At 44.5% G+C, this 15,971-nt stretch overlaps 1 protein-coding gene across 1 annotated transcript; it reads right to left on the reverse strand.

Annotated features, from left to right (window-relative positions):
* Positions 1-46: 46 nt before the first annotated feature.
* Positions 47-1,915, reverse strand: LOC309544053 (SCAN domain-containing protein 3-like; the record flags this gene model as incomplete). Its single annotated transcript, XM_082276443.1, has 1 exon — positions 47-1,915. One exon carries the CDS (start codon positions 1,913-1,915, stop codon positions 47-49), a length of 1,869 nt encoding a protein of 622 aa, XP_082132569.1.
* Between the last annotated feature and the right edge of the window lie 14,056 nt (positions 1,916-15,971).

Genomic DNA, 15,971 nt, shown 5'->3' on the forward strand with positions numbered 1-15,971 from the left:
TCAGTTTTGTTTTTAATTTTGTTACCACCCAAAAAACCTTCCCTGTCTAGTGAGAAAAATGGGCTTTTGATTGCCCTGCCAGTAGTTTGAATCTTGGCTTAAATTGAGTTACTGCCATTCTCATGCACATGTGTAGGTGCTCATTGGTGAGCCTGGAACGATACTTGGTCTTAATAATGTTCATAGTGGAGAAAGCTGACTCACAGCTGTACGTTGATCCAAACATGGTCAAGGTGTGTAGAGCTACCTTGATTAGAGAAGAGAAATCAGTCTCCGGGACAGTCTGTAGCCAGAAGTTAGTCGGATCAGTTCCTCCAAAGTGCTCTCTTAGTGCAACATTTGTTTGCAGATCAATAAGTTCTGTCTGTAGAGATCCCTCATGTGCCCACTTGAAGGTCTGCATCACCTCCTTTGAAAACACTCTGGGATCTTTAATGAGGAAGGGATTGTGGATGAGCAGGAGGATCTGCTGTCCAAGACTGAAGCTATCAAACCTTTTACTGAAGTTTCCAATCAGTTTATCAATGAAATCAACAAAAGGAGATACATCTCTCTTTCCTTGAATCTGTTCTTTCACCTTTGTGAAATGCAAGCACTCTCCTTGAAGATCTTCCCTAAACAAATCCAGTTTTCTCTGGAAGGAGCGGACAGCGGTCATCAAATCACAGATGGAATTGTTCTTGCCCTGCAGCTTTAAATTGAGTTCATTAAGGTGTGATGTTATGTCCACTAGGAAAGCAATATTATCCATTGTGCTCTCATCTTGTAAAAACAGTGAAAACTGTTTTGCTTTCTGGCTTTTTAGTTGTATTAAGAAAGCTGTTACTTCAGTGCGAATGGACCAAAAGCGTTCCAATACACTGCCTTTACTCAACCACCTAACATTGTTGTGAAGTAAAAGGTCATTTGCATTTGCCTCAACTTCTTTAAGAAACTCTCTTAGTAAACGATGTTGATGGGATGAGGATACCCTGAGGAAGTTGATGAGTTTCATCATTGTGTCCATGATTTCTGCAAACTTTTCTGATAGAATGGCACACAGGACAGTCTGGTGGATGATACAGTGGTAAGCAATAAGGTCAGGGTTGTCCTTTTTCAGTCGCGCCACAGCTCCTTTCTCCTTTCCTACCATGGCGGGGGCACCATCTGTGGTGACTGAGACCACTTTTTTCAGGTCTATCTTCCTCTTTTTTAGAATCTCCCTAATGGCCTCATATATGTCTTCTCCTCTTGTATGTGTCTCAAGTGGTGTTACACCTAACAGGTCCTCACAGAGTTCTTTGCTTTCTTTGTGAAAAAATCTTACATACACCAAAAGCTGGGCATTATCCGTTATATCTGTTGATTCATCAATGGCTAAAGAAATGCATACTGCACTCTGAATAGCTGCATCAAGTTGTGCCAATACATCCTCTGTTAATATTTCAGTCTTTTTTGTTGCCGTTGACGCTGATAGTGGGATTTGATTGATTTTTTCACACAGCTCTTTTTGTTTACCCTCAAGTAAAGTTTCAGCAACAGCATTCAAGCACTCCTTAACAAATGTACCGTCGGTAAATGGTCTTTTGTGTTGCCCCAAAATCCATGCTACTTTAAGTGAACATTCATTTGCACGCTGCTGGGCTGTAAATGAATGTGAGAGGACTTTGGTGGATCTGTCATACTGGGCTCTTAGTTCAGTTATTTTACGTGCCCTCACCTCGGAATGCTGTGGATATGTTTGCTCAAACGAACCGTGTTTTGTTTCGTAGTGGCGCTTCACATTGCTGCTTTTTATTATCGCCACCGTTTCGCAACAAATGAGACAAACTGGTTTTAAACTTCCCATAGGAAGAATGAACATGTATTGGTCTGTCCATTCATCTTTGAAGGCTCGGTTTTCAGCATCTACCTTCCTTTTCTTGGAACAAGCCATGTTCTCTGGCGCTTTTGCTACTATTTCCTCCACACAATCTGGTAATACTCTGTAAATGTAAATGTCCCCATTAGTGTTCCCCCTTACATCAGTTGCCCCTATCAGAGTAATTCATTACATTGGGTTCTCCCATCGGAATACCCCCAAAAATCAGTTGCCACCATCAGAGTACTCCCTCAGGTATTCTCATCAGAGTGCCCACTTACATCAGGTTTCTGCAATGGAAAGCCCTCTTACATCTGGTGTCTCCCATTAGTGTTCCCCCTTACATCTTTTGTTCCCATCAGAGTACCCCATTATATAAGGTTCCCCCATCACAGTGCCCCCTTACATAGGGTGTCCTCTTTAGAGTGCCCCCTTACATTAGGTGTCACCATAGGGGGGCCTCCTTACATCAGGTATCCCCACCACATCAGGTGTGCCCATGAGAGTGCCCCTTTACATCAGGTGTCCCCATCACAGTGCTCCCTTACATCAGGCATTCTCGTCAGCGTACCACTTTACATCAGATATCCCCTAATCAGCGTGACCCTTAACATAAAATGTGCCCATCAGCGTGACCCTTAACATAAAATGTGCCCATCAGCGTGCCCCTTAACATAAAAAATGCCCATCAGTGTGTACCACAGCAAAAAATATGCACATCAGCATGCCCCTTAACATAAAATATGCCCATCAGCATGACCCTTAACATAAAATAAGGGGCAAGCTGATGGGCACATTTTATGTTAGGGGCACTCTGATGGGCAGAACAAAATGTGCACACCAGCGTGACCCTTAACATAAAATATGCCCATCAGTGTGCCCCTTAGCATAACATTTGCCCATCAGCGTGACCCTTAACACAAAATAAAGGGCACGCTGATGGGCATATTTTAGGTTAAGGGTCACGCTGATGGGCACATTTTATGTTAGGGGGCACCCTGATGGGCACATTTTATGATGGTGGGATCACTGATGGGCAAAACAAAACGTGTAAATCAGCGTTGCTCTTAACATAAAATATGCCCATCAGAGTGCCCCTTAACATAAAATATGCCCATCAGTGTGTGCCACAGAATAAATATGCACATCAGCATGCCCCTTAACATAAAATATGCCCATCAGCATGACCCTTAACATAAAATAAGGGGCAAGCTGATGGGCACATTTTATGTTAGGGTGCACGCTGATGTGCACATTTTATGATGGTGGGATCGCTGATGGGCAAAACAAAACGTGTAAATCAGCGTTGCTCTTAACATAAAATATGCCCATCAGAGTGCCCCTTAACATAAAATATGCCCATCAGTGTGTACCACAGCATAAATATGCCCATCAGCATGACCCTTAGCATAAAATAAGGGGCAAGCTGATGGGCACATTTTATGTTAGGGGCACTCTGATGGGCAGAACAAAATGTGCACACCAGCGTGACCCTTAACATAAAATATGCCCATCAGTGTGCCCCTTAGCATAACATTTGCCCATCAGCGTGACCCTTAACACAAAATAAGGGGCACGCTGATGGGCATATTTTAGGTTAAGGGTGACGCTGATGGGCACATTTTATGTTAGGGGGCATCCTGATGGGCACATTTTATGATGGTGGGATCACTGATGGGCAAAACAAAACGTGTAAATCAGCGTTGCTCTTAACATAAAATATGTCCATCAGAGTGCCCCTTAACATAAAATATGCCCATCAGTGTGTGCCACAGAATAAATATGCACATCAGCATGCCCCTTAACATAAAATATGCCCATCAGCATGACCCTTAACATAAAATAAGGGGCAAGCTGATGGGCACATTTTATGTTAGGGTGCACGCTGATGGGCACATTTTATGTTAAGGGACACGCTGATGGGCACATTTTATGTTAGGGGGCACTCAGATGGACACATTTTATGTTAGCGGGCACGCTGATGGGCAAAACAAAACGTGTAAATCAGCGTTGCGCTCAACATAAAATGTGCCCATCAGCGTGTCCCTTAACATAAAATGTGCCCATCAGCGTGTCCCTTAACATAAAATATGCCCATCAGCGTGTCCATCAACATAAAATATGCCCATCAGAGTGCCCCTTAACATAAAATATGCCCATCAGCGTGTCCCTTAGCATAAAATAAGGGGCACGCTGATGGGCACATTTTATGTCAAGGGGGCAATCTGATGGGCATATTTTGTTTCTTTTATGGGGCACTCTAATGAGCAACAACACATGCCAGTCTGCACACTTGAGGGTTTTTTTTTAAATTGCAGTATTCTCCTCTAAAAATGTGCTCCACATACCTGGAGCCAGCTGAGTCAAAAGCCGCGAACAGGGGGGCGGGGCGTGCACCTAGTGTCCGCTGTGAGGGAGCCGCAGTCAGGAGAAGAGGGCGGGGCGCGCGAGTGACGTCACGCCCCTACTCGCGGCTCGACAGGACACCGCGATGTCCACTAGTCAGTTGCAGGAGGCGGGGCGCGCGCGGACGTCACTCCCCTACTCGCGGCCGACAGGACACCGCAATGTCCACTAGGCAGTTGCAGGGGGCGGGGCGCGCTCGGGACGTCACCCCCCTACTCGCGGCTCGACTGCTAGTGAGCCGGGAGCCACAAGCGGTCCGGGCAGAAGCATCGCGCGGGCCGCTAATGGACCGCGGGCCGCCATTTAGTGACCGCTGATCTATAGGAAGAGATGGAATCTGAAAATCATTTTAAAATATCAAATAACCTGACAAGATTTTAAACCTTCTGTGGAAAAGGGTTTACCTATGATGATATCGTTGGGTTATTGATGTGTGGAAACATAGGAGGACCCTGGATCTCTTAACCACTTAAGCCCAGAAAGATTTTACCCCCTTCCTGACCAGGGCCTATTTTGCGATTCGGCACTGCATGACTTTAACGGACAATTGCGCGGTCGTGCGACGCTGTACCCAAATGAAATTAATGTCCTTTTTTCCCCACAAACAGAGCTTTCTTTTGATGGTATTTGATCACCTGTGCGATTTTTTGATCATGCGCTATAAACAAAAAAATTTTGCAAAAATAATATTTTTCAAATTTTTTTATATGAAATTCCCCCCCAAAAAAATGTAAAAATCAAAATTTTTTAACATTTTCGGCCAATTTGTTTTATGCTACATATGTTTGGTAAAAAAAAAATCGCAAAAAGCGTATTTTGATTGGTTTGCGCAAAAGTTATCGCTTTTACTAACAAAGGGAAAGATTTTTGTCATTTTTGTTGTCTTTTTTTTAACGCGCAATGGCGGCGATCTGCGTTTTTTTTTTTTTGCAGTACTGCGACATTGTGGCGGACAGATCGGACCCTTGACTGACATTTTTGACACTTTTGGGGTTACCAGTGACATTTCTACAGTAATCAGTGCTATACATATGCACTGTTACTGTAAAATGACACTGGCAGTGAAGGGGTTAACTTTTTGAGAGGGAGGGGCTATGTGTGTCCCTAGGGGCGTGATTCTAACTGTGATTGGCTGTGGCTTGAGGTGTAGGAACAGTGATCAACGGTCCTACATAGTAGAACCGTATGATCACTATTCCTACACAGGGGAGAATGACAGGCGGCTTGTTTACATCAGCCGCCTGCCTTTCTCCCTCTGCACCGACGATCGCTGAGTGATCGGCGGACATCGGGTCCGTCGGTCAAACGCGCGGGGGGGGTCCGTGACCACGCCTCTGGGGGCGCGCGCTCGCTCCCTAGACCCTCACAGGCTAGCGACATAGTACTACATCGCTCTGCCTGTGAGGGGCTGACTGCCGACGTAAATAGTCGTGCGGCAGTCGGCAAGTGGTTAAAGGCCCCGGCTGGGTATTAAAGTGGAGTTCCGGCCTCAAATACCTTTTTTAACTAAAAATACCCCTATAATACTAATCCATCGCCCTTTACAGAACCGCTGTTCTCATACTTACAAGGTGTACAGTATTGGATTTTAGTCAAAATCGTACTTTTCAAAACGCTGTCTGGGCGCGGCCATCTTAGACGTGGGCATCTGAAGCCGCAGTGTAATCTGCTGTGTCCTTCTTCCTGATTCAAGGGAGTGTTCTGGGAGTTCTTCCTGATTCCAGCCAATGCAAAGGCGGAAGTGATGTCGGTGGCCGTGGACACATAGGGGGGAGAAGGAGGAAGTACAATCAAAAATGCCCTGAAAATAAGGTAAGGGACCCCCGAAAAAAATTGAAAATGCCCAATTGTTGATCAGCACAGCAAACACTCCAGGAATCACTAAAGTTGCAAAATAGGCCGGAACTCCGCTTTAAGCCACTGACTGTTACTGACCTCTGGTAACGGGGTCAATGTGAGCTGGTAAGAGACTATTTCAGCCTTTGGTGGTGGTGGCGGTGTTATTAGTGCCTACCCTATGGTGAGGAGAGTGGTTTTCATCACATCAAGGATTTTTTTGCCACTTTACTCATGGATTGTTTCTCAATCTTTATGGACACTCATTATTTTTAGCGCGATTTATATCTTTCTTATTTTTGTATTGTGTATATCTCACAAATTAGTTTCTGCTCACTTTATTTTATGTATTTGTATCAACACTAGCGTGGTATTTTTCATCTTTTACCAATGAACTTTAATGGCATCCAAGTCTTTTTTTAACAAAAAAATGGCATCCTAGTCTTAGTCCATAGGGTTCAATATTGAGTTGGCCCACCCTTTGCAGCTATAACAGCTTCAACTCTTCTGGGAAGGCTGTCCACAAGGTTTAGTAAAGTGTCTATGGGAATGTTTCACCATTCTTTTAGAAGCGCATTTGTGAGGTCAGACACTGATGTTGGCCGAGAAGGCCTGGCTCACAGTCTTCGCTCAAATTCATCCCAAAGGTGTTCTATTGGGTTTAGGTCAGGACTCTGTGCAGGCCAGTCAAGTTCCTCCACCTCAAACTCGCTCATCCATGTCTTTATGGACCTTGCTTTGTGCACTGGTCCAAATCATTTAGTGGAGGGAGGATTATGGTGTAGGTTTATTTTTCAGGGGTTGGGCTTGACCCCTTAGTTCCAGGGAAGGGAACTCTTAAGGTGTCAGCATACCAAGACATTTCTGACAATTTCATGCTCCCAACTTCCAAGAAGATAGAAGAGTTGATGCTGTTATAGTTGCAAAGTGTGGGCCAACTCAATATTGAACCATTATGGACTTTTGACAATATAGTGTATGTGTAAAGCGCTGTGTAAATTGATGGTGCTATATAAGTACCTGTAATATTAACATATAAAGTAGGTGTTATCCCAATTTTACAGGTTGAATTGCATGGACTATGGTCTGTATTCAACCTTACCTACTATGTAACTCTGTTTCTATAAAAGGGGAAATACACATTAAAGTGGAGTTCCACCCTAAAATTACACTTCGGTCCATCTTCTTGCTCCGGGTCACCTGAAAAACAAATGGATAATCACAATTTTTTTTTTTTTTTACTTACCTTGATTTAGAAGAAAATATACTTACCTTACTTCCTCTTCCTCCCCTCGGCGGCCACGGCCCGTCGTCATTTCCTGGCTTGCAATGATTCCTGGGAGCTGAACGTCATCGCTCCCAGGAATCAATGCGCCTGCACCGGCCCCGACGTCAGTTCCGGTGCAGGCACATCATACCTTGCTAAACAGCTTTTGGGCATGCCCAGAAGCTGTGCAGGGATGACGCTGCAGCCCCGGAACTGACGGCGGGGCCGGTGCAGTGCATCGTGGGACCGAAGAGGATGGAAGAGGACGCAGAAGAGGATCGCGCTGGCTTCAGCTGCCCACACCTGAGATGGCAGCGCTGGACAAGACATTTTCAAGGTAAGTATTTCTTCTAAAAGGTAAGTGCAACCCAGGACAGTTCAGAGGCTAGCCATTGTGGAATGTAATTTATTTATTTTTTTAGGTGGAACTCCGCTTTAAGGTTATTATTTCTGGTTCAGATCTGCACAACTATCAGACCCTGAGGAGGACAAGTGACTACACACAACTCTTAAATTACTTTTTTATTTTTTGTTTAATTATTTTTCCATATGTGTATGACTGTTATAGCCCGGGTGATGCCATAGCTAGTGTTTTATTGCACGGTAGTTTATTTTCCTATATATATTTTGCACTGGATTTTATGGATGCCAGTTTCAAAGTAGGGTCTGGCAGAACTCCTCTTGAAACTATTACTTTTTATGTTAAGGTTGACAGTTTAAGAAAAGTACAAGCTTGTATAATGTATAATAGGGCCCTTGTACGAGGGGATATTGTTTCTCTTTGGAAAGGTGGCTGTGTAGTGAATTGTGGTGGCATTGTGACAGGTCCCATATCTCATGAATAAAACACTCCAGGTTCCATTTTCTTTCTTTGTCTCCCTCCGGTAACACAAGAATCAGGAAGAGATCAAGTCTCCGCAGGGAGAGAGGCTCTACAGACTGGAATCATTGGGTCAGTGTTCCTGTTCTAAGAAACGTTATAGTTGTCCTTATCAAAGTCAGAATAACCGAATGGTTCACTCCAGTTAACATTATAAAAAAAAATCAGCGTGTACATTCAATCAGGAGACACAGACAGCTTACCTGCCTAATGGCTCCGATTGTTATCCTGGTATAAATCTTCCTCACCTGACTATCCTTCAAGCTGAGTTCCAGTAGTTGCTGGTGTCTTTATTTTTAATAGATTTAAAAGTGAGCCTGCAAGGGCGGTTTCACACTGCCGCTCTGCGGTTCGAACGGAGCACAGGTCTACCTGTGGTTTTTATGCAGTTAACCTGCGGTTTCCCATAGACTTTCTATTAGATTGCACGTTCTAGTTGGGTTTTCTTAAAATACTAAACCCTTGTATTATGCCAAATAAAAAAATCCTCCTTAACCGGACCTCCTCAACTCCCCCTACGATGTCCTCCTGGAAAGCAATGGTGGACGCTGCCCTGCCTATGTATACACCTACAGTACTTATATTAATCCCTGGAAATATGACAAAGTTTGGACTCCTTGGACCTTGAGTTGAGCTGTGTTTGGCTATTCCCATCTCTCATCCTAGCTCTTTTCTCCTTCCCCTCCCTCTTACCTCCCTTTATCACATTCTCCTTGATACCCCTTCTTCTCCTTTTTCATTTCACTGCCCCCTTATTACCTGTCTCAAAGGTCATTATTAGTGGATGGATGGCACTGCATTTTGTTTATGAAGCTATTTATTCTGTACTATCTTGTTCTTCAATAAAGCACTGATTTGTAAAAAAAAAAAAAAAAATGCAGAAAAAGCACAGCGTTTTAGAAAATCTAAAGAGAAGGGTTAAACACACAAGAAACACGGGTACATCCGCGCTGTGGCCAAAAAAAAAAAGGCACAGCCGGTGTACCTCCGTTACAGGCATATTTAGGGCCCTTTTACAATCTATTTTATCGTGCCTGTTGTGTGCCGGCGGAGGGGTTCCTTGATTTGTTACAAGGCAAAGGCACTGTTTACCTTTTTCTTCTTTCTTTTTTTTCCTAAAGAAGTATTCCAGGTATGGATATTTTTACGAATTTATATGAGTCCAGCTTGGACCCATGTAAAGCCTCGTACACACGAGTGGAAATTCGGCCGGGAATTTTTGTCCGACGACCGATCTGCCGATTTTCGGCTTGTTAGTATGATGCTTCCGACAACCGAATCCGACTTTTCGGCCGAAAAATTCCTGGTGTGCAGGCTATATAATTTTTGTTGACCATCAAAACACGACCGTTTTTTGTCTCATTAGTACAGATTTCAATGGGGAAAATCTTATGAGCAAGACTAGGCATGCTCAGAGATGAAAGAACACAAAGAAAGCAATCCAACACATGACATCACTTCTGAAGTAGAATTCTGTCGTGCGGGAAAATTCGTGTGCAGTCTAAAGCACATTCCAACCAACAGACACCACTCTGGACAAAAGACGGACGACCGTTTCTCAACCAGCAATCCACGGAACCCTAGGGTTCCTCCAGAGCTTGCTAGGGGTTCCTTGAGCAATAAGCAATTTCTGCCTCTCAGATAAGTTCCCACTGACACCATTGATCTTTTTAGCAATCTGTAAGGGGGTAATTCTGCCCAATGACCACAAGTGTATGAAACATTCTTCCCACTGACCATCACACCAAGGCATCATGGTATTAGTGGGGGAATAGTGCCCCCTTTTTGATTTTAATGGGAGGAATAGTGCACCATCATTGGTGTCAGTAGCAGGAATCATCCCCCATTGTTGCTGTCAGTGGGGGGAATAGTGTCCCATTTTTAGTATTAGTGGGAGGAATTGTGCCGCATCATTCGTGTCAGTAGCAGGAGTTATTCCCCATTTTTGATGTCAGTGGGAGGAATAGTGCCCAGTCATTGGTATCAGTGGGAGGAATAGTGCCCCATTTTAGGTATTAATGGGAGGAATAGTGTGCCATCATTAGTGTCAGTAGCAGGAATTACCCCCCTATTTTTGGTGTCAGTGGGAAGAATAGTGGAAAAGGGGTGGTAAGGGCAAGCAAAGGGCTGCATCTGGCCCATGGGCCGCAGTTTAGAGACTACCTTTCTAGAGGGATCCCGCAGGTATGATATATGCATAGTTACCTTTGTGCAAACTGGACCAGTTAACAATGTAAAAATATCCATACCTGGAATTTTTCTTTAATATTATGGAAATGCCAAAGTGACATTTCAAGATTTCCGGAAACGGATGGTGACTTCAGGTGAGCTCCAGAAAAAATGTAGCATATCTGCATTTTTACGCAAACTACTTCAAACTGCCCGAAGGCCGGATTGTAGTGTAAACAGGGCACACGGTAAGCAATTGTTCTCCTTGTGCCTTTGCGGAGACTGGCGCTGATCAAGTGCGGAAGGAACACCAGTCACTGCGTATAGTGTGAACGTGCCCACGAAAGTGAACTTGCACAGCTCTGTAGCCACTGTAAAAAGCTTAAAGACATCCTCTTGCAAACGTATAAAATTGCAGGTGAAAGCACAGAAAAATCAAGCAGTGTTTTTCCTTTCCAATTTATTTTTTATTAACTTGCAATGTGGCTTTGAAATTGCTAGAAAATGTGACTAGTCAGTATCCTAGAACAGCTCCTCCCTCTGTGGACGTTGTAGCACTCTTCTCTGCTGAGACTGCTTAATTACCCTCTGTGCTGGCCAAGCTCCTCCACCCCTTCCTACACCTCTCTACATAAGGGGAATACTATAAAGTCAAGGGGAAAACCTATAGAGCACCACTTGAGTCACAATCAAGATAACAGCACCCAGCAGCAGTCTCAGGTCATTTGGATATCTACACAAGGGAGACTTTTTAGGTACATTGCATGCATAAAATATAATATTGCACATGTAACCCTTTAAAAATACAGTAAAGTAAAACCTTGGATTGCGAGCATAATTTGTTCTGGAAACATGCTTGTAATCCAAAGTAATCGTATATCAAAGCGAATTTCCCCATAAGACATAATGGAAACTCAGATGATTCGTTCTATAACTATTTATTCATAAATTCTTCAGTTTATAGTCCATATGTAGCACTACTCCCATGGGAGCTGCTGGTTACAGGTTCCCCTGGGTTACCCATAGCAACAAATTGACAATGTAGCATATTCAAAGTGCTTGGCTCAGTCAGAAAACAGTCTAGGGGTTTTGGTTTTTGTTGATTTATTTGAGAACTTGGATAGGGGAAGGGATGAGTGGGATACTCCAACTATATAAATTATATGCACAATTGCTGGGACTTCTGAATAAAGCTGAGTGCGGCAAGGCCACTGCTTCACCTTGACAATGCAGTGAAGGAGAATTAGATGAACTGTACTGTACTGTGTATCACTCTTAAAGGTCCTACTTGGCACCCCCTTTGTCCCTACCCTTCAGAGTTCTAAACGGCACCCCCTTTACTCTGACACTCTTTGTGAGCTGGCCCCTTGATCCTCTGACTTCATTTGAGTGGTCCCCCTTCCTGGGCAGACCCTTTGGCACGTCCCCTGGTACTCACGGACACTGTTTTTCCCAGAAGATTCTGCCAGCAGCTCCCCCTGTCAGCCTCACTGGATCCTCAGCAGCTCAGCTCCACACCTGGTTCACTAGACTGACTGCCTAAGACCACCTTCCTCTTGCTTCAGGAGGAGAGACAGCTGTCAGCCTCCTTCTGGGACTCTGCTTCCTGACAAAGACGGCCTGTCACATGTCTCCCCGGCTTTTATGAGCAATCTCAGGATGCATTGCAAGAGTGCCCGCCCACTGAGACTCCCACAAAAGCCAATGTGTCACTGGCTGGGTTTCCTCCACTGTCCAACAAGCTCCCTTAGTGGATACAGTGGGGACACTCCCTAAAACCCAGTGAATCACACCTGGAAACATGTAACAGGAAACCTAACAGATCAGGCTCCCCTGATAAGCAGAAGGAGCAATAGATGCTTTCACCTAGCATCTACCTAGGAGGGTGCTACACATATGAAAAGAATACAGCAATGTGATAGGTTGTGTAACCATAACATGTCCATCCACAAATAGCAGCCTTCACAAGGTGCTTGGAAGCAAAATCCAGCAGGAGCTACAGAGTCTAAAAGAAAAGAGAGGCACCTCTAAGTGTAGCAACCGCCGCCTCTCACTGCTATCGGTCTGCAATTATGACCAGGAAGACTACCCTGCAGTAGAGCGATCTGAAAGTGAGGCTTAAAGCGCTCGTGGAGCGCAGTGTGGAAGGGATGATGTCAATGGCGGTGAGGATAGTCTATGTGGACAGCTTTACCTCAGATGCCTGCATAATTAGATGTGTCTGTTTTATCATCAACCATGTGAGTTTCTAAATGTTAAGATGTTGTACCTTCACTAAATGTAACCATATTGCTACACTTAGTCCCGGTTCACACTGGGGCAACTTGTCAGGTGACTTAGCCACCTGACAAGTCACACTCCATTCAGTGCAATGGAACCGTTCTAATCGGAGCAACTCAAGTCGCTACGACTTAGGCTCCATGTACACGGGACGCTGGAAATGGTCGTTTAGGAGCAGTTGGGCGTTTTTTTCAGAAGCCCCTGAACCCATCTACATTTTATCTTATCTGTCCATGTACACATGGTCGTTTACAGTCATTTGCAGGCAGTTGCGTTCAGGGACTTTTTTTAGAACGCAATTATTTGCGTTCGAACGTGTGCTTCCCGGCGTTTCAAACGCACAAACGCGTCCGAACGCGTCTAAACGCGTCCGAACGCGTCTGAACGCGATGACCCGCGTTTAGCGTTCGCGTTTTTCCATTTTAAAGGGGAATAATTTTTTTGACCTCTAGGAACGCTTCTAAACGCAAACGCCCGCAAACGCCGCTAAACGCCAGCTAAACGCCCGCTAAACGCGGGTACAAACGCGACCGAACGGACGTTTCAAACGTCCTAAAAATTCCAGCATTCAAAGGGACTTTTAACAACGTCCCGTGTACATGGAGCCTTAGAAAAAGGTTCCTGCACTACTTTGGGGGCGACTTGCTTTGACTTCTAATAGAGAAGTCGTTTGCAAGCCACGCTGAGGCCGCGCTGCATGGGTCGGCTTCAGAGTGGATGACTTTGAAGCCGCCCCTGTATGAACCGAGTCTTAGAGGCGCCTCTCTTCTCTTTTATACTCAGTTGTGACATGATGCTACTTGTATATCAAACAGAGGCGTAACTAGAACCTTCAGGGCCCCGGTGCAAGAAACTATGAAGGGCTCCCCGGACCCCTGGCCGGGGCCCTTCCCTTCAAGCCTGGGGCTTTTCCCACTGATCCTGGGGCCCTTTACTCTCGTTGTGGGGCCCTTTCACAAGTTCTGCAGTGGGCCCCCTTCCAGCCATCTTTGGGCCTCCCCATGGTGATGGAATGCCAGGGCCCGGTCGTAAGTGTGACCTTTTCAATCCTGGAAGTTCCCCCACTGGTGTCAGTAGTTTTTATTTTTTGGTATTTTAATTGTATTATTTTTTATCATTTTTTTTTTTTTTTTTGCAATGTCACTGACTATGACTCTGTCCATTCAGAAAAGAAAGGAGCTGGTAAATTACATATTTACTGACCCCTTCCTGGTTTTCTATTGTGACACATCCCCTGCAGCAGCCGTCAGGAGAGGGAATGGAGCACAGTGTAGGGGGGGGGGGGAACCAGGGGAGCACACAGGGGCCCAGAGACAGCAGAACACAAGTGAACTGGATAGGAGGGGCGGCGGGGGCAGCATACAGAGGAACCAATCTCCTCCATTTTCCTCCTGCAGCTTCAGGAGGAAAAAGGAGGACAGTGATTTCTCTACATGCTGCCCCCGCCGCCCCTCCTATACAGGTGTACAGGGGAGCTGCACAGGCCCCCTGGAGCATGGGGCCCAGTTGCAATTGCAACCCCTGCAACCCCTGTAGTTACGCCCCTGATATCAAGACATTGCTTGTTTATCAAGTCAAAATGTATTCAAAAATTTGGCTTGTCTTGCAAAGAGCTCTTAAACCAAGTTACTCTCAATCCAAGGTTTTACTGTATATTTTTTAAATAAATGGACTGATATCAGGGTCCTTTTAATTTGGTTGCAAGAGATTGTAGGAAACACACAAATAGGTAAATGCATACCTGTGCCCAAAGATACAAAGATTAAAATGTAAGATAAAACAATTCTCAGCCTCATTATGTACAGAGATTGCAGAGTTAGGCCTGTATCATTTTGCAGAGTGGGGCTGTTATCATCATTGTTTTAATGAGAATAAAAAATAAAAATTATGCAAAAAAATGATTTACAAAAAAAAGGATTACAGCTTGCTGTACAACTATCCAAACACCAGCAGACTGAGAATGACAATGGCTGGGAGGGGGGAATGGAACAGATTTAAAGCCAGCCATAGATTCAAACCACCTATGGGCAGGCTGATTGATCGACTTGGGTAAAATAAGCATGCCGGATTTTTTCATGCAATTATTGCTAGCAGCTATAGCCTCTAGCAATTATTGTGTTCTCCCAGCAGGGAAAGTTTCAGCTACTAGTGCAGCCAACTTTTCTTGTACTTGGAGTGCACCTTCCATTCCTTTTTTCTTCATCACATGGACTACAGGTGTTCTGTAGTCCTATTAAAATTCCTCAAAACATTAAGGCTCTGTTCACATCTAGGCATTTTTGGGCGATATTCTGCTCTAAGCCTCAGCTGTAAAACGCCCAATGAGACAAATCCCATTAATTTCAATGGGCGTTTACTGCTTTTCATTGGTCACTTGTCAACTCAAAGCGCCTGTACAAAAACGCTGTAAAAACGCCCAAAAAATGCCTGTAAAAATAGCAACGCCTAGATGTGAACGGAGCCTTATATAGATCTGCATTTGACACGTGACAGAACTGGATTTTTGGCAGGATCAACACATATTTTTTGCAGTTATTAAAATGACGGTAACGTTTTTTTAGAGCCGATGGCTGGCTTTCTTGTAATAACAACTGATGCGGCTAATCAGCCGGTCACCCCCCCTGCCGCCTTCCGACGCTCCGCCCAGTTCTCCCATCCCACCAAGAGGCAAAAGTGACCAGCCCGCATATCCGCCAGATGGCCGAAGACCTGAACAAAACCGGAATCGGCTTTGATCGGCTCTCCAATGTAGTAACCCGGAAGCGATGTCATGACATCACTTACGGTACTGAAACCTTAAAGGTGCCAGATTTAAAAAAAATTTTTTACAGTATTCAAAACAGCCAAACTTGGTGTTTTAATTGCTTTTCAGTGCAGAGGAATGGTTTGGAGTCTTATAGACCCTCAGATCCCTCCACAAGAGTACCTGTCACTGTCTATTACTGTCACAATGGACGTTTACATTCCTTATCCACTTCTGGACCAGAAGGATTTGCCCCCTTAATGACCAGGCCATATTTTGCGATTGGACACTGCGTTACTTTAACCACTTAAACCCCGGAAGATTTTACCCCCTTCCTGACCAGGCCCTATTTTGGGATTCGGCACTGCGTGATTTTAACGGACAATTGCGCGGTCGTGCAAAACTGTACCTAAACGAATTTGACATCCTTTTTTTCCCACAAACAGAGCTTTCTTTTGGTGGTATTTGATCACCTGTGCGATTTTTTGATCATGCGATATAAACAAAAAAAGAGCGACAATTTTGCAAAAATAACAATATTTTTTTTATA

Source organism: Pelophylax lessonae, assembly GCF_965119305.1.
Source record: "Pelophylax lessonae genome assembly, contig: HAP1_SCAFFOLD_730, whole genome shotgun sequence".
In the NCBI taxonomy this organism is placed as follows: domain Eukaryota; kingdom Metazoa; phylum Chordata; class Amphibia; order Anura; family Ranidae; genus Pelophylax; species Pelophylax lessonae.